General features: G+C 33.8%; 1 protein-coding gene across 1 annotated transcript; it reads left to right on the top strand.

The window, feature by feature from the left end:
• Positions 1-260: 260 nt before the first annotated feature.
• LOC143235713 (uncharacterized) lies at positions 261-7677 on the top strand. Its single transcript, XM_076473924.1, has 4 exons — positions 261-397; positions 1377-1483; positions 5429-5591; positions 7085-7677. The coding sequence occupies exons 2-4, from the start codon at positions 1430-1432 to the stop codon at positions 7675-7677; spliced, it is 810 nt and encodes a 269-aa protein (XP_076330039.1). The 5' UTR covers positions 261-397; positions 1377-1429.
• Positions 7678-20498: the final 12821 nt, after the last annotated feature.

Here is a 20498-nt window from a genome sequence, read left to right as displayed (position 1 = left end):
AGTTGCAGAACAGTGCATTTCTTTGTGTGGTTTTGTAAGTTCTGACCATTTAGTTACATCTTACGTTCTGTACTTCATCTGTATCAGTTTGTTGTTTTTTGTCACCATTTTCATTTCGAGATGTGAGAAAATTATGCTTAGAATTAGTTATGAAAATTACAAAATAATTTGAGGTTCCTAAATATTAAACTATGTGATATTTTTTGAAGGAAGCAACATTTAATTCTTAATTTATCTCTGTAAAAAACACCAAGTTTTGATAAGAATGTAAAGGTGAAGATTTTGTGTGATCATGGAAGTATTAAATATGAAGGTTGAACCATTTTATGATGAGAAACAAGAAGATTTGGATATCAAATTGAGAAGAATGAAGATGAAAGTTTTACAATATCTAGTAGTAAGTATGTGTGTAGAGAGAACATCTTTCATGTTCTTCCTGACATAAACACTGTCAATTTACCTGGTTAAATTTAGCATTGTGTCAGTATTTCGTTATTTATTGATAAATGTTTTCAATGGATGATTTTATACCCTATACAAGGGATGTACATTAGTAAAGTAATGTTTGACACTTTCATTTTCCTGGTTATATTAGTCATTGATTTCATGAACTATTGAATCTATTGACACTTTCTTAGTCATATTCTGTACATGGGGTTAAACCTGAGACGTGTGAAGTGGGAATTCTACTAACTGAGATAAAGGATCAATGTGCCATGTGCTGTTAGTAAAGAGTATATATGTGATTTTATCAGTTAAAATATAATTATTTCTTATCTACTGGTAATTTGAAGCTACATAATTACATCTTTTTTGTCAGTCATTTAACATTACATGACTCAAAATTCTGAATCTCTTAGCTACAATGTATCATGTTTAACAAGTTTCCAAGTAATGCATTAGTTATCTTAGAATTTTATCCATCTTTAAGTGAGGCATCATTCACAATCTGCATAATTTAACATACTTTTACAGTCTTCTTCTGTTTGCTTCTTCATGTATTTCTGCTTGCATCAGTTTGCAAGACTTGTCAGTTTTGGTTGGTCTGCATTTCAACACTCAAGTTGTTTTTTTTAGTTTATAATTATTGTTCTTCATTGGAAACTTTCTGATACTAGATATAGATATTTTGCTCTTTCACTCTGGAATGTTTGGCTACTATTGTGGACTTTACAACTAACAATGTGCATATATATTTTCAGATCCTGCCCTATCCTGAAAGTTAATTTTTTTATGCAACAGTATATTAAGTAAGGAACTATGGAAGAGGCTTTTTCAACTAAATACACAACTGTTTTTTATTATGATATATGGTGCATAAATTACATTGTGTCTTGTTCTCAAGAAATCTACATTGTTTATATCTCTTGGTACAGGAAAAGCTGATTATGTGGAAGAAAAATCTCTACAAACAGTTTTGAAGTTTGATATGATAAAAGAGGAGAAAGAAGATAACTTTGATGGATCAACAGTGAAAACTGAGGTAATTTGTAAATTGAAACTTTTATCATTCTGTTATTGAATATAATATGTAGGTGTAATTGTGTCTTTCAAGATATTTTTTTGAAGCTGATTGGTAGTAACATTTTATAGCTACAATCTGAAGAAATTTGCTAGAAGTTTGCTGCAATGTCACACATAAAGTCATTTCATCTCTTCTTACAATAGTAATATTTGCTGTACAAAATAGAACTTAATTTTTGGATTTCTTATCGTATTCTGAAAGTTCTCTTGCTTTGTGTTTAATGATCTGTAATATTTACAGTAGTTTAGTATCTTACATTGAACCAATACCAGAGTGAAGATTTGCCAAGACTTTCAGCAGTCTTAGTTGGACGTACATCTGTAGTTGTTACATCTGATACATCTTGTGAAGGAATAGTATAAATATCCACTTCATTCTGCTGCTACATGAGTTATGTGACAGTAAAATGGATGTAAGGGAAACTGCTTGTTTACATGTAAGCTGTGTTGCTGTTTCAGTAGAGATCGTTCTGGAGTATATTGTGAACTGTTGTCTGGGGCATGTGATAGGCTCTCACCACTTCCATTTGTGTTTGTGGATTGACTTTTGTTATAAAATTACACACTTTGTTTACCACATCTATGATTCAACTTGTAGGTCTGTTTCTAAATGATTCTAATTCTTGTTGGTTAATAAGTGGTGTTTGATATTCAATTAATGAATGGGTTGATTAAACTTTGCTACAGATATATTTTGCTGTACATGTCACAAGATTTCAGGTAGTCACATTTGAGATTTAACCCTGTCACAGTAGACCGTATCAAAGGTTGTGTCATTGCATTTGTTGACTTGCTTTCAAAATGTTATTGAACTAGTATTTTATGAATCTGTGTAAATACTTTTGGTATCAAATTATAATTCACAAATTGTATTATACATTATTTATTTTTTAAATTTAGAAATAAGTGTAAAAAAAAACCCAGCTGAATATCAATTTTTGTGTCATGTGGTATGTTGAGTGCAACATTGGTTCAAATGAGATGTTTGTCATGACACAAAGTCCACAGTTTTGTAGAAATTAGGAACTCAAATTAACAATATTGACAAACTAGAATATAGAATGAAATCTTTTAGCTTTTCTATTTGCTGAGCGATCACTTTACTTAGTGAATCAACATGGTGCTCTCCCACTGGTTTCTTTTTTCCACTTTTGGAAATGGTTTCTTATATATACTTCTACATAGATGACATGTGAATAACCAGTCAGAATCTCAGAATATTTCTTTAGTGATTTTCTCAGCCATTTCTAAATACAGTTATTTCCTCTTTCTTTCAATACAAACCTCTGTGTTGGTACATTAGGATTTTAGCCTTTTCAATATTTGTTTTATTTTATTATTTTTTCACACAAATACAGCTTAGCTGTTAAACTTGAATTATAATACAATTATGTGGTATTAATGAAGTAATTAATAATTTTTTTGGTTATTCAAGTATGTATATAGATATACACACACATCATCAGTTTTTATGAGATAATTTATATATGTACTTCCTATTTTAAAATATGCTTATTCTCATTTTATTTCTGAAAAATGTCAAAAGTTGTGTACAAAGTGGGTATACTTTCACTGTGAGTTTCAAACACTCATACAACTACAATGGAATTTTGTGCACCTACCAGTAAAATAAATTAATAAACTTCCATGTTTGTGAATCTATAATTATCTATAGGGCTTCCAAGGTAATCATCATAATGCTATATTTCTCCACCAACAGGAGAGTAACACAACCTTCATGGATTGTATTCCCTGTGAACATCAGTGTATGATCATATGTTCATTTTTCCCTGACACTGCCTATTTTCAGACTTGCTTTTTTTCAGTTCTTTTTAGGTGTTTAGTTACTTTGATCATTGGATTTGTTTATTTACTGCTACATTCCTTTGTCTTTGGTGCACTTTTGTTCTGTCCACCTAATTAGAACTTTAATTTATGTAGTCATCCCATTCCTTGTTTGTGCTCTTTATCACATTGAATAAATAAAATAAAACGTTCAATGGCTACAGCTTATCAGTCATTCTATTTCTTTCAGATATTTTTCCCTTTTTGTCTATGATCATCATCATCATTCAGATACCCATACTTTTGCAGCTTTTTGTCCTGTATTAGGACTGATTAATTTATTCCTTAACCCCTCCATTTCACAAAGATATTACATTCCTATAATCTGTTGTTTTTGTCCTGTTTTATTTTTCATGGTGTGATTCTTCTATTTCTGATACTCTTTGAGGCTATCCTGCTCAAACTGTTCCCTCTCATGAACTCCACCAATGCTTGTTTTGTTTATGGTATAACCTCTTGTCTGTGGACTTATCCTCATCCAATTTCACAGCTTCAATTCATCAGCTGAATCATTTGACATATTTTGTTAGGTCCAACATAGCCTACAATCACGTCACAGTCTGTCTTTGTAACATAGCTTCCAATCAGCTCAATTATGTCACAGTCTGTCTTGCTTCCTTTCAAAACTGACCAGAGATCTCAAAGAATGGTGTGTGAACTACATCTAATATATTCAACTATAGTTGCATGTATTACAAGATGTTTTTATGTACTCTAATGTTACCATCCCTCTAGTTTACCCTAGGCTGTAGTGTATTGACCTTAGCCTGCTGAGTTTAATTTCCAACTTCATCACTAACCTTGTGCATTTCAGGGAAACATTTTATGCTGATCTTTTCATATAGATCCTGAAAAAAATACCAAATATACCAAAAGTTGGGAAAACTAATAGAGAACTCAAACCAACTACCCAACTTACATGCAGAACCAAACATTAAATTCTTTGTATTTGATGTCATCAGATGTCACTGAATGGTACTCCTTACCTCATCGGAATTGTTTATTCAAAATCTGTATCAAGCAAGGAAGTACAGAAATCTAAAGCTGATCTGCTCTTGCTTGGTGCCAACTATTGAGATGGGGTTCTCTTAAAAACTTCAACACCATATCTGTATAACTGTCTTGGCATTTCAACAATTTTTACAAAAAAACAGAAAGCAGACAGAATGAAATGTAATTATTCACTCAATCCTAGCTCATACTTTGATGTCTTTAGTCATGTTAACCATTATGCTATCTTCTTATAATGATCCATTTCCAGATGATTGTGCCTGATGACAATGGTTCACTCATACTTATGTGTTTTAACATATATCATTTACTCGTCATTTTTAAAGTGAAGCCCAAAAGAACAATGACCTCTCAGTCCCAAGCTGCTGGAGAATTGGATATGGGGAGATTCATTTACAAGGGGTGTATTTCATCCAATAAACAACCAATTGGGTACAAACTTAACTTGAGATATATGGCAGGAGGTGTAGTACATTACAACCATGTATGATATCTGTTGAGTAGCCAGTCCCCTGTTGTTAAGCCTAGCTGAACAAGATTTGGATTTACCTCAGAATATATATGAGGGCTCCTCTTGCTTATTGTTATAGTATTAACCTGTTGTATATAACTAAAGTAAAATGATTTGAAACCTTATTCACATTGTACATTCTAACATTTCACCCACCTTGAAAACATGTAACCACTTTCATGATCTTTGGTCTATTATCACTTTGACATTAAACACCCATAAGGTGTTCCCTTCTTTAGAAAGATGCAGTCTTTCACTGGTTGCTGCTCCACTGGGTGACTCCTAGCTGTTAATGGTGTACATAGGTATGTAATATATCTGAAATTATTTTATTTAAATATGATTATACAAAAAATTATAATAATCTAAAGTCATACCATTTTAAAAAAGGTATTTAAATGGTTTTTAGTACTGTTTACACATATAATTAAGTTCCAAGCAATAGTTTAATTAATTATATTATTTTGAACTAGTAAACTGTAGAGACTATGTGTGATGATAATGCTAGCTGTTCAATATTAGATTGCATTTATCCAGGAGAAAACAGAACAGCCTGGTGATCTGTTAGAAGAAGGTATTATTTCAAAGTTCAGTGACAGTAGTGATGATGATTTATATAGTTCAGACAAAAATGTTATGAATGTGAAAACAAAAACTGAATTTAAAGAAGAAATAGAATCCACATCAGAAAGTACACATGGTAAGTACATGTATTTTTTTACAACTAAAGTTCTTTGATACTGGCTTGATAGAGTTGATTATTGTCTTGGTATTTTATTAAATACAAAAAATTTGATGTTTGTAATTATTTGTATAAAATGAAACAGAAAGAAACTGTAACTGACCTGTGTTTATCTTCCTGATTATTTATAAATAAGGTTTTTAATTAATGAATGTGATCCATATCAGTAGATTGTTTAAAGCTATACAGAGGATCTATTTCTATCATTTATTTCTATAGATATGATTTATTGAACACTACTAGCCTTGTAGAACCTTGGTTTTTTAATCATCCCAAATACCCATGGTGAATGCAGTAACCAAACAACTTCTAATCATAGTGATGGTACCTAAAGTTCAACAATGAATAAGTGATGTATCAACAAATAATATGGTCTAAATCTTGACACTTACGAATACATATCATTAACATTTGAACATTTAAAAGTATAGTTATGTTTACAGTGAGTTGAAGAATTAAGAGACATGAATTTGAATCAAGTCATAATTTTTCTGGTTTGGAACTGAGACAAAATGGAATAATTTGCCTGTTACAACTTGTGACTTGATTTGCATCTCAACTTAAATAACTTTTTTGCAATGAAATCCAAGAAGAAAAATACAATCTTAAATTTTACTGAACATATCTTGCCAAAAGGACGTCATGGACACAATACTCCATATTTACATGAACTCAAAAGGTCATGAATCTAGGGGAGCAATAATTTACTCTAAATGCATGTGTATCAGTGAACTTTTATAATCCTAGTATCAGGGTTAAGAATACTTAAAACAAATAGTCTTCACTCAGAACTCAGCTAGTAATATCATACACCAAGCACACACCAACACACTTATTGGAGCCTTTAAAGTGATGCTGGTCCAAAATAAGAGATACTCTATACTTCCTTGAATAATCTGTATAACTAAACAGATTACTGGGATTACTGCATATGAGACACTATTCGTGTACCATCAGTTTGTCTTAGTACAACATTGGAGTCAGTGATATACAGGTTATATCATTTTTATATATAAGAAAGGATACCTCCCCACCAAAAAAAAAAAACACACACAAAACAACAACAACAACAACCCATTCTAAACTATGCCTGATAATCATTTGAAGATTTTATGATGATCAATCATTTAAATATGTAAAATATATTTTAAAATGTAGTTTAGAAAGATAGTAGCTGAAAGAGCATTGGTTGTTGTAATATTCTGCTGTCTTATTTTTACAGGAGATTTTACTTTTTCCACTAAAATCCTTTGGAATGTGGAATGTTATCAACAACTTGTTTTATGTGGTTCAGGTATCAAGGTTTGAAACTGGGAAAAACTTCATTATAATTAGTTTTAGCTTTAATATTTTCATACATGTATTGATCATATGAAAATATTAAATATACTTAGAAGTTCATGAAATATATTATTAACCATGATATGACATCATTTATATGTTTATTTCAGATACAAATACCAGTGTGAACATCCACTGTGTGAGTCAGTGTCCTGGTTATCATGGTATAAAACAAGATTACTACACAGAAGTTATAAAATCCTCCAAACCAAACAATGAAACAGGTGGAGAAACAACTTTAAATGGAAATAATATAAAAGAATTTAGAACATTGGATAAACTAAACCAAGAACAGAGGATACAACCTGGAGAGAAACCATATAATTGTGTAGTTGATGTTAAAAAGTGTGAGAGAAATAGTCCATTGGAACAACTTAAAAGAAGTCACACTGGGAAGATGTCTTACAGTTGTGAGATTTGTGGAAAATCATTAGTATCAAATAGAAACTTAAAATCACATCAAAGAATACACACTGGAGAGAAGCCTTACAGTTGTACAGTGTGTGAAAAACAGTTTAGAACAAAAAATGTTTTAAAAAATCACCATAGAACACACACTTGTGAGAAACCTTACAGTTGTACTGTGTGTGGGAAACAATTTAGAAGGAATTATGAATTAACAATACATCAAAGAATACACACTGGGAGAAACCTACACTTGTACAGTGTGTGGGGAAACAATTTAGAGGAAATAGTGTGTTGAAAGTACATCAAGCAATACATACTGGGGAGAAACCTTACAGTTGTACAGTGTGTGGGAAACAGTTTAGAACATATGGTGTGTTAAAAGTACATCAAAGTGTACACACTGGGGAGAAGCCTTACAGTTGTACAGTGTGTGGAAAAACGATTTAGAACAAAGAGTGGAATAACGATACATAAAGGAATACATACTGGTGAGAAACCTTACACTTGTGCTGTGTGTGGTAAGCGATTTAGAACATATGGAGAAGTAATAAAACACCAAAGAACACACACTTCTGAGGAACATTACACTTGTACTGTGTGTGAAAAACAATTTAGAACAAAGAGTAAATTAACAATACATCAAAGAACACATAGTGGGGAGAAATCATACAGTTGTACAGTGTGTGGGAAACAATTCAGAACATATGGTAAATTAAATCATCATAAAAAAATACATAGTTGTGAGAAACCTTACTGTTGTCCAGTGTGTGGAAAACAATTTACAGCAAACAGTACATTAAAATACATCAGAGAATACACACTGGGGAGAAACCTTACAGTTGTACAGTATGTGAAAAACAATTTATAACAAATTATCAATTAAAATATCATCAACAGCTACACACTGGGATAAAACCTCACAGTTGTACAGTGTGTGAAAAACAATTTATGACAAAATATCAATTAAAATGTCATCAACAGCTACACACTGGTGTAAAACCTTACAGTTGTACTGTGTGTGGAAAACAATTTACAACAAAAAGTAAGTTAACAATACATCAAAGAATACACACTGGGGAGAAACCTTACAGTTGTGCAGTTTGTTGGAAACAGTTCAGAACAAAAAATGCTTTAAAAAGTCACCAAAGAACACACACGCAGAAAAACCTTACAGTTGTATAGTGTGTGGAAAAGAATTTCGAACAAATAGTGGATTAACAATGCATCAAGGTATGCATACTGGAGAGAAGCCTTACAGTTGTACAGTTTGTGATAAACAGTTTACAACAAAAGGTGCTTTAAAAAATCATCAAGGAATGCATACTTTGAAAACCTTATTGTTGTACAGTGTGTGGAAAGCAATTTAGATCAAGAAGTGAATTAAAATACATGAAAGAATACATACTGGGGAGAAGCCTTACAGTTGTACAGTGTGTGGAAGAGGATTTAGAACAAAAGATTTTTTAAAAAATCACCATAGAATACACACTGGTGAGAAACCTTACAGTTGTATAATGTGTGGGAAAAAACTAAGATCAAATTATGACTTAAAAATACATCAAAGAATACACACTGGGGAGAATCCTTACATTTGTACAGTTTGTGGAAGACAGTTTAGAACAAATAGTGGATTAGTAACTCATCGAGGAATACATACTGGAGAGAAACCTTACAGTTGTACAGTTTGTGAAAAACAATTTAGAACAAAAGAGGGTTTAAAAAATCATCAAAGAATACACACTGGTGAGAAACCTTACAGTTGTACAGTGTGTGGAAAACAGTTTAGAATAAAATACTCTTTAAGAAAACACCAAAGAACACACAGTTGTGAGGAACATTACACTTGTACAGTGTGTGGAAAAGAACTTAGAACAAAAGGTTATTTAAAAAATCATCAGAAATCACACTTATAAGGAACCTGACAGTTGTGCAGTGTGTAAAACAGTTTAGAATAAAATGCTCTTTAAGAAAACACCAAAGAACACACAGTTGTGAGGAACATTACACTTGTACAGTGTGTGGAAAAGAACTTAGAACAAAAGGTTATTTAAAAAATCATCAGAAATCACACTTATAAGGAACCTGACAGTTGTGCAGTGTGTAAAACAGTTTAGAATAAAATACTCTTTAAGAAAACACCAAAGAACACACAGTTGTGAGGAACATTACACTTGTACAGTGTGTGGAAAAGAACTTAGAACAATAGGTTATTTAAAAAATCATCAGAAATCACACTTATAAGGAACCTGACAGTTGTACAGTGTGTATCAGAACACACACTTATAAGGAACCTGACAGTTGTACAGTGTGTATCAGAACACACACTTATAAGGAACCTGACAGTTGTACAGTGTGTATCAGAAATCACACTTATAAGGAACCTGACAGTTGTACAGTGTGTATCAGAACACACACTTATAAGGAACCTGACAGTTGTACAGTGTGTATCAGAACACACACTTATAAGGAACCTGACAGTTGTACAGTGTGTAAAACAGTTTAGAATAAAATACTCTTTAAGAAAACACCAAAGAACACACAGTTGTGAGGAACATTACACTTGTACAGTGTGTGGAAAAGAACTTAGAACAAAAGGTTATTTAAAAAATCATCAGAAATCACACTTATAAGGAACCTGACAGTTGTGCAGTGTGTAAAACAGTTTAGAATAAAATACTCTTTAAGAAAACACCAAAGAACACACAGTTGTGAGGAACATTACACTTGTACAGTGTGTGGAAAAGAACTTAGAACAAAAGGTTATTTAAAAAATCATCAGAAATCACACTTATAAGGAACCTGACAGTTGTACAGTGTGTATCAGAAATCACACTTATAAGGAACCTGACAGTTGTACAGTGTGTATCAGAACACACACTTATAAGGAACCTGACAGTTGTACAGTGTGTATCAGAACACACACTTATAAGGAACCTGACAGTTGTACAGTGTGTATCAGAACACACACTTATAAGGAACCTGACAGTTGTACAGTGTGTATCAGAACACACAGTTGTGAGGAACCTGACAGTTGTACAGTGTGTATCAGAACACACACTTATAAGGAATCTGACAGTTGTACAGTGTGTATCAGAACACACACTTATAAGGAACCTGACAGTTGTACAGTGTGTATCAGAACACACAGTTGTGAGGAACCTGACAGTTGTACAGTGTGTATCAGAACACACACTTATAAGGAACCTGACAGTTGTACAGTGTGTATCAGAAATCACACTTATAAGGAACCTGACAGTTGTACAGTGTGTATCAGAACACACACTTATAAGGAACCTGACAGTTGTACAGTGTGTAAAACAGTTTAGAATAAAATACTCTTTAAGAAAACACCAAAGAACACACAGTTGTGAGGAACATTACACTTGTACAGTGTGTGGAAAGAACTTAGAACAAAAGGTTATTTAAAAAATCATCAGAAATCACACTTATAAGGAACCTGACAGTTGTACAGTGTGTATCAGAACACACACTTATAAGGAACCTGACAGTTGTACAGTGTGTATCAGAAATCACACTTATAAGGAACCTGACAGTTGTACAGTGTGTATCAGAACACACACTTATAAGGAACCTGGCAGTTGTACAGTGTGTATCAGAACACACACTTATAAGGAACCTGACAGTTGTACAGTGTGTATCAGAACACACAGTTGTGAGGAACCTGACAGTTGTACAGTGTGTATCAGAACACACACTTATAAGGAACCTGACAGTTGTACAGTGTGTATCAGAACACACACTTATAAGGAACCTGACAGTTGTACAGTGTGTATCAGAACACACACTTATAAGGAACCTGACAGTTGTACAGTGTGTATCAGAACACACAGTTGTGAGGAACCTGACAGTTGTACAGTGTGTATCAGAACACACACTTATAAGGAACCTGACAGTTGTACAGTGTGTATCAGAACACACACTTATGACAGTTGTACAGTGTGTATCAGAACACACACTTATAAGGAACCTGACAGTTGTACAGTGTGTATCAGAAATCACACTTATAAGGAACCTGACAGTTGTACAGTGTGTATCAGAACACACACTTATAAGGAACCTGACAGTTGTACAGTGTGTATCAGAACACACACTTATAAGGAACCTGACAGTTGTACAGTGTGTATCAGAACACACAGTTGTGAGGAACCTGACAGTTGTACAGTGTGTATCAGAACACACACTTATAAGGAACCTGAGAGTTGTACAGTGTGTATCAGAACACACACTTATAAGGAACCTGACAGTTGTACAGTGTGTATCAGAACACACAGTTGTGAGGAACCTGACAGTTGTACAGTGTGTATCAGAACACACACTTATAAGGAACCTGACAGTTGTACAGTGTATCAGAACACACACTTATAAGGAACCTGACAGTTGTACAGTGTGTATCAGAACACACAGTTGTGAGGAACCTGACAGTTGTACAGTGTGTATCACAACACACACTTATAAGGAACCTGACAGTTGTACAGTGTGTATCAGAACACACACTTATAAGGAACCTGACAGTTGTACAGTGTGTATCAGAACACACAGTTGTGAGGAACCTGACAGTTGTACAGTGTGTATCAGAACACACACTTATAAGGAACCTGACAGTTGTACAGTGTATCAGAACACACACTTATAAGGAACCTGACAGTTGTACAGTGTGTATCAGAACACACAGTTGTGAGGAACCTGACAGTTGTACAGTGTGTATCACAACACACACTTATAAGGAACCTGACAGTTGTACAGTGTGTATCAGAACACACACTTATAAGGAACCTGACAGTTGTACAGTGTATCAGAACACACACTTATAAGGAACCTGACAGTTGTACAGTGTGTATCAGAACACACAGTTGTGAGGAACCTGACAGTTGTACAGTGTATCAGAACACACACTTATAAGGAACCTGACAGTTGTACAGTGTATCAGAACACACACTTATAAGGAACCTGACAGTTGTACAGTGTGTATCAGAACACACACTTATAAGGAACCTGACAGTTGTACAGTGTGTATCAGAACACACACTTATAAGGAACCTGACAGTTGTACAGTGTATCAGAACACACACTTATAAGGAACCTGACAGTTGTACAGTGTGTATCAGAACACACAGTTGTGAGGAACCTGACAGTTGTACAGTGTGTATCAGAACACACACTTATAAGGAACCTGACAGTTGTACAGTGTGTATCAGAACACACACTTATAAGGAACCTGACAGTTGTACAGTGTGTATCAGAACACACACTTATAAGGAACCTGACAGTTGTACAGTGTGTATCAGAAATCACACTTATAAGGAACCTGACAGTTGTACAGTGTGTATCAGAACACACACTTATAAGGAACCTGACAGTTGTACAGTGTGTATCAGAACACACAGTTGTGAGGAACCTGACAGTTGTACAGTGTGTATCAGAACACACACTTATAAGGAACCTGACAGTTGTACAGTGTGTATCAGAACACACACTTATAAGGAACCTGACAGTTGTACAGTGTGTATCAGAACACACACTTATAAGGAACCTGACAGTTGTACAGTGTGTAAAAACACAGTTTAGAATAAAATACTCTTTAAGAAAACACCAAAGAACACACAGTTGTGAGGAACATTACACTTGTACAGTGTGTGGCAGAACACACTTAGAACAAAAGGTTATTTAAAAAATGTATCAGAAATCACACACTTATAAGGAACCTGACAGTTGTACAGTGTGTATCAGAACACACACTTATAAGGAACCTGACAGTTGTACAGTGTGTATCAGAACACACACTTATAAGGAACCTGACAGTTCTACAGTGTGTATCAGAACACACAATTGTGAGGAACCTGACAGTTGTACAGTGTGTATCAGAACACACAGTTGTGAGGAACCTGACAGTTGTACAGTGTGTATCAGAACACACAGTTGTGAGGAACCTGACAGTTGTACAGTGTGTATCAGAACACACACTTATAAGGAACCTGACAGTTGTACAGTGTGTATCAGAACACACACTTATAAGGAACCTGACAGTTGTACAGTGTGTATCAGAACACACAGTTGTGAGGAACCTGACAGTTGTACAGTGTGTATCAGAACACACACTTATAAGGAACCTGACAGTTGTACAGTGTGTATCAGAACACACAGTTGTGAGGAACCTGACAGTTGTACAGTGTGTATCAGAACACACACTTATAAGGAACCTGACAGTTGTACAGTGTATCAGAACACACACTTATAAGGAACCTGACAGTTGTACAGTGTGTATCAGAACACACACTTATAAGGAACCTGACAGTTGTACAGTGTATCAGAACACACACTTATAAGGAACCTGACAGTTGTACAGTGTGTATCAGAACACACACTTATAAGGAACCTGACAGTTGTACAGTGTGTATCAGAACACACAGTTGTGAGGAACCTGACAGTTGTACAGTGTGTATCAGAACACACACTTATAAGGAACCTGACAGTTGTACAGTGTGTATCAGAACACACACTTATAAGGAACCTGACAGTTGTACAGTGTGTATCAGAACACACAGTTGTGAGGAACCTGACAGTTGTACAGTGTGTATCAGAACACACACTTATAAGGAACCTGACAGTTGTACAGTGTGTATCAGAAATCACACTTATAAGGAACCTGACAGTTGTACAGTGTGTATCAGAACACACACTTATAAGGAACCTGACAGTTGTACAGTGTGTAAAACAGTTTAGAATAAAATACTCTTTAAGAAAACACCAAAGAACACACAGTTGTGAGGAACATTACACTTGTACAGTGTGTGGAAAAGAACTTAGAACAAAAGGTTATTTAAAAAATCATCAGAAATCACACTTATAAGGAACCTGACAGTTGTACAGTGTGTATCAGAACACACACTTATAAGGAACCTGACAGTTGTACAGTGTGTATCAGAAATCACACTTATAAGGAACCTGACAGTTGTACAGTGTGTATCAGAACACACACTTATAAGGAACCTGACAGTTGTACAGTGTGTATCAGAACACACACTTATAAGGAACCTGACAGTTGTACAGTGTGTATCAGAACACACAGTTGTGAGGAACCTGACAGTTGTACAGTGTGTATCAGAACACACACTTATAAGGAACCTGACAGTTGTACAGTGTGTATCAGAACACACACTTATAAGGAACCTGACAGTTGTACAGTGTGTATCAGAACACACACTTATAAGGAACCTGACAGTTGTACAGTGTGTATCAGAACACACAGTTGTGAGGAACCTGACAGTTGTACAGTGTGTATCAGAACACACACTTATAAGGAACCTGACAGTTGTACAGTGTGTATCAGAACACACACTTATAAGGAACCTGACAGTTGTACAGTGTGTATCAGAACACACACTTATAAGGAACCTGACAGTTGTACAGTGTGTATCAGAACACACACTTATAAGGAACCTGACAGTTGTACAGTGTGTATCAGAACACACACTTATAAGGAACCTGACAGTTGTACAGTGTGTATCAGAACACACAGTTGTGAGGAACCTGACAGTTGTACAGTGTGTATCAGAACACACACTTATAAGGAACCTGACAGTTGTACAGTGTGTATCAGAACACACACTTATAAGGAACCTGACAGTTGTACAGTGTGTATCAGAACACACAGTTGTGAGGAACCTGACAGTTGTACAGTGTGTATCAGAACACACACTTATAAGGAACCTGCCAGTTGTACAGTGTATCAGAACACACACTTATAAGGAACCTGACAGTTGTACAGTGTGTATCAGAACACACAGTTGTGAGGAACCTGACAGTTGTACAGTGTGTATCACAACACACACTTATAAGGAACCTGACAGTTGTACAGTGTGTATCAGAACACACACTTATAAGGAACCTGACAGTTGTACAGTGTATCAGAACACACACTTATAAGGAACCTGACAGTTGTACAGTGTGTATCAGAACACACAGTTGTGAGGAACCTGACAGTTGTACAGTGTGTATCAGAACACACACTTATAAGGAACCTGACAGTTGTACAGTGTATCAGAACACACACTTATAAGGAACCTGACAGTTGTACAGTGTGTATCAGAACACACACTTATAAGGAACCTGACAGTTGTACAGTGTGTATCAGAACACACACTTATAAGGAACCTGACAGTTGTACAGTGTGTATCAGAACACACAGTTGTGAGGAACCTGACAGTTGTACAGTGTGTTATAAGGAACCTGACAGTTGTACAGAACACACACTTATAAGGAACCTGACAGTTGTACAGTGTGTATCAGAACACACAGTTGTGAGGAACCTGACAGTTGTACAGTGTGTATCAGAACACACACTTATAAGGAACCTGACAGTTGTACAGTGTGTATCAGAACACACAGTTGTGAGGAACCTGACAGTTGTACAGTGTGTATCAGAACACACACTTATAAGGAACCTGACAGTTGTACAGTGTGTATCAGAACACACAGTTGTGAGGAACCTGACAGTTGTACAGTGTGTATCAGAACACACACTTATAAGGAACCTGACAGTTGTACAGTGTATCAGAACACACACTTATAAGGAACCTGACAGTTGTACAGTGTGTATCAGAACACACAGTTGTGAGGAACCTGACAGTTGTACAGTGTGTATCAGAACACACACTTATAAGGAACCTGACAGTTGTACAGTGTATCAGAACACACACTTATAAGGAACCTGACAGTTGTACAGTGTGTATCAGAACACACACTTATAAGGAACCTGACAGTTGTACAGTGTGTATCAGAACACACACTTATAAGGAACCTGACAGTTGTACAGTGTATCAGAACACACACTTATAAGGAACCTGACAGTTGTACAGTGTGTATCAGAACACACACTTATAAGGAACCTGACAGTTGTACAGTGTATCAGAACACACACTTATAAGGAACCTAACAGTTGTACAGTGTGTATCAGAACACACACTTATAAGGAACCTGACAGTTGTACAGTGTGTATCAGAACACACACTTATAAGGAACCTGACAGTTGTACAGTGTGTAAAACAGTTTAGAATAAATGGTGAATGAGAATAACATGTAAGAATGCATTGTAGGAACAACATTTCCAGTTATAGTTTGGGAATAACATTAAAGGAAAGCAAGGAATCTTTTGGTCCATGTTGGCTGCCCTGTTCACTGAATTAAACCATTGAAAAATTTAAACCAGTTGTCTTAATATTCTTACTGTAAGATATTAAGAAACATGATGCATCAACTCTGTCAGTTTTGATAATAATCTTATATACCTCATTCAACTCTCTTCTAGTTTTTTTTTGTAAGAGTAAACGTTCATAGATGTTAACTTATCCTAAAATAATATAATCTACACCTCATATTATATCCTGGTAGACCTCTGAATATACTGATTTCTTAGGAATTAAAAATACATCTCTGAACACAAACAGTTATATAGTCTGTGGAAATACAACATAGAGTAAATAGTTAATTACAAGAGACAAACTTATGATACATCTTCCTGTTTTAGAAAATACAGTTTCGAGATGGCTTGAACGGGTAGTAAGAGAAAATTTACTACAAATGTACATTGTTTCAACAAGTAACTTTTGTCATCAACAGATACAAGTTGGATAGTTAACCCAATCTAACTATTTTCTGAAGTATTACAAATATTTGACCCATATATTAAGTAGAGTTGTATTTCAGGTATCTGAAAACAAAGTGGTGGGTAAAGTATGAAAATTAATTACTGTATTAAAAGGATTTACAGAAAGGGTAGTTTCTTGCACAAGAGAAATGGATCTATTACTAACTGAGTATTAAAACAGGGCTAAATACCAAGAGAAACTATGACATTTTAGTGGGTTGAGAGAAAAATATGGATTAATGGGAAATGTAAAACCCACGACAATGTTATTAAAAAGCCAGAATAGTGTACAGTTATATCCTAATGAATTTACTTGTATCCTGACATTAAGTTTTTATCATTAAATAAATTTTACTTCAGAGAAAGTTTATGGATTCAAAAGAAAATTATTAATATCACCACCAGAGGGTTTTACTGATTAAAAATTTTATCTTCTTCAATTATTTCATGTGGGAATCTTAAAATTTATCATTCTCGACAAGTAATGTGTTCACAAAAGAAGTTTAATTCATTTTTAAATGCTTTGGTAAAATATGAAGGAACTAGTTGAACCTAGAAACAGCTGTCTCCTCATTCCTATGATATAATTCAAACTACTAGTTCCTATTCCAAACAAAACTCTCTGATACTTTAAGTCTTGTTAGATGTACAGTTCCCAAAATATTAATAAGCATAAGTTACAAACTTTACTATTGAATTCTTCATTGTCGTTTACATTTGTAGCAGTCATAGTTAGAAATACTTAATTTGGTTTGTTCTTCACTTAGAAACATTTAACTTTATGTAGAAATCCAACAGGTAAGGAAGCATATTTACTTATTCACTAACTTATTTATAATTATTTCAAACCATAACTTTGAGAAGTAACTGTAATATGAATATTCTTTTTGTAGATCATGTAGCCAGCCATATAAACTGCTAACCTAGAAAGTATAAGTTGAAACCTCACCCTTATATAGTAAATTTATGGTTGATTTTGGTGATGAAATCCATGAATCAAGCAGCATAGCAACAACTGAATTCAGAAATTACAATATGCTATATTTTCTTGTCATTACATTACTTTAAAACATTTTTAAGTGTTTGTTATATTAAAGCTCTTATAATTTTACAAAAGGTTTTCATTGGGAAATAAAACCTACATAGTTAAAAGAAATACAAAATGCTTTATATAATCCTTTGCAGAGCTAAAATGTCAAGTGGTTAATATTTTGATATTATATTTAACGTTTATAATATATTAATTATAAAGTTACCTACATATAAAATTTACTGTTCAGTGGTGGAAAGAAAGAATTAAATACACTAATTGACAATTTTATATGTGTTGAATTTTTTCTTTCAGTATTAAGATATGTATAGAAGTATCTTTGTGTAATCTACACATAATGAATTTTACAGTTGGAAACTTGTGATATATGTTGAGTATGAATGTACCTATTCTGATAATATTATTTTCTACCTGAAGAGAAAAATAGACTACTGATATAGAAATGTAAAATTATGAGACTGTTGTGTTTTAATATTTTTTTTACTAATACAGTGTTATTGTTTTAAGATTGTTCAATTTATGTCATACTGATTCTGGTGATTGTGCATAAATAAAAAACAGTGATAAAACTTTGCACATTTTAACCTTGAAGGGTTTTTGTATTTGTGTAGCCCTCTAGTAGCACAGCACTGTGTTTGTGGAGTTACAATGTTAAATTGAGAATTTCAATACCTGTGGTGGTCAGAGCAAAGATGGTTCCTAGTGTATGCCATTGAAAATTAAAATTATTTGCAATTGTAAAATGTATGATGGTGAATATTGGTTTCATTTATTCTTTTTTCTCATTATTGATGTTATTAAATAAAAAGATGTTAAAAGTGACTTAGGTTTTATCCTTTTTTGTTATGTTAATTAATAAGCTTTAACATACCAAGTAATGATAATTTAAAAGATCTGATGAAGCGACTCATGTTAATAATGTGTAAAGATGCTTGATATTTATCTTCCACAGAACTGAAATATCGTGTTGTTCAGAAAGTTATGTTGTAAGGTTGTACTTCATGTCTTAATGAAATTGCTATACGCAATTTGGATAAAACAATTCTTACAACATTTTTCACTTTCATTATTTGATCCATGCAAAGATAGGATATATTTGGTTAATTCTGTAGAAATTCTAATTTAGTATAGAAATCTGAACCCAGTAGTTAATTTACCTGACTTATGGAAATGAGATTTCATGGATCATGACTTGTCCTTGCAAAACAGAAATATTTCTTCTGAACTCTTGGGTGCAGTGTAAAAAGTTTGTCAATGAATAGAGTACATAAGACATTAATGTGTATTGATTTACCCCAATCATTTAGTTTCTTTTCGTCATGAATTGTGGTATTTATGTAAGTGTAGAGACTACAAATCTATTCACGTAAATTCTGACGTTCTTTATTTGATAATACTTAAAAACTATCAGGTGTTCTATCAATACAGTATTAACATAATAGCACAGGCCATAATTAACATGTACCAATATATATAACTTTTCACTTACAGTTGAATATAATTTATGCTAATTCTGTCCGGTAACATTCTACTACACAATTTTAAGCAACAGGAAAATTGTACCAATAGGTTCGAAAGATCTAAATTTCTAAAAGGAGAAACATCCCATGATCCCTTTGGAACGTGTTACTTTGGGTAATGTACATTGTTTCGTTTGCAGCGATTTATTTTATTTGAGTAATTACGTGTTATTAGGCTATAGATATTCTTAGAAATTGGCATCATGTTTTTCAAATAACAGTTCAACCAGAAGAAGGGAGGAAAAGCTACTATTGCACCATCACCTCAATTGATAAAAAAAAAGTTCTCACTTATAATAGTCACAACAAACGTTCGTATTAACGCGATAACAATAAAAAGGCAAATAAAAGTTGTATTACATATAGCCTTAAAATACTTTGTTTCACACATTCTATGTTTTACAATCGTATTATTGATCCTCCTGAAATTTCAAAAACTTCGTCTTAACTTTTGTAAACCGATAAGGTGAGATACAGTTTATATTGTTGGTTTGCTGCAGTTGGCATACAATAAACTTCGAATGCTATAATTGTGATTAACCCTTGTTAATCGGAAAACAAATGATATTTGACAAGCAACGTTGACAGATTTCGAACACTATAACACATGTAACTTAGTGCATTCTCATCACACATCAATATTTTTACAAAAATATTACATAACTTTAGCGGTAAAACAAATCGGCTTATAAACGACGTGAGGCAAGCTCCATGTTGAATGAATTGTATCTGCAAAATTAATTCTCTCATCGTGAACCTTAGATAAGATATGAAGGACGTTCCATACTGGAAAGAAGACTTGATATTATTTGTAAGTTTGTAAATCCTTTGCAGGTGCACCATTATTTCTATAAACTATTTATACCAGCAGTTATTATAAA

This window comes from Tachypleus tridentatus, chromosome 12, assembly GCF_004210375.1.
Source record: "Tachypleus tridentatus isolate NWPU-2018 chromosome 12, ASM421037v1, whole genome shotgun sequence".
NCBI classification, from domain to species: domain Eukaryota; kingdom Metazoa; phylum Arthropoda; class Merostomata; order Xiphosura; family Limulidae; genus Tachypleus; species Tachypleus tridentatus.
The sequence above is the reverse complement of the archived record's forward strand: the minus strand, read 5'-3'. Positions and strand labels throughout refer to the sequence as shown.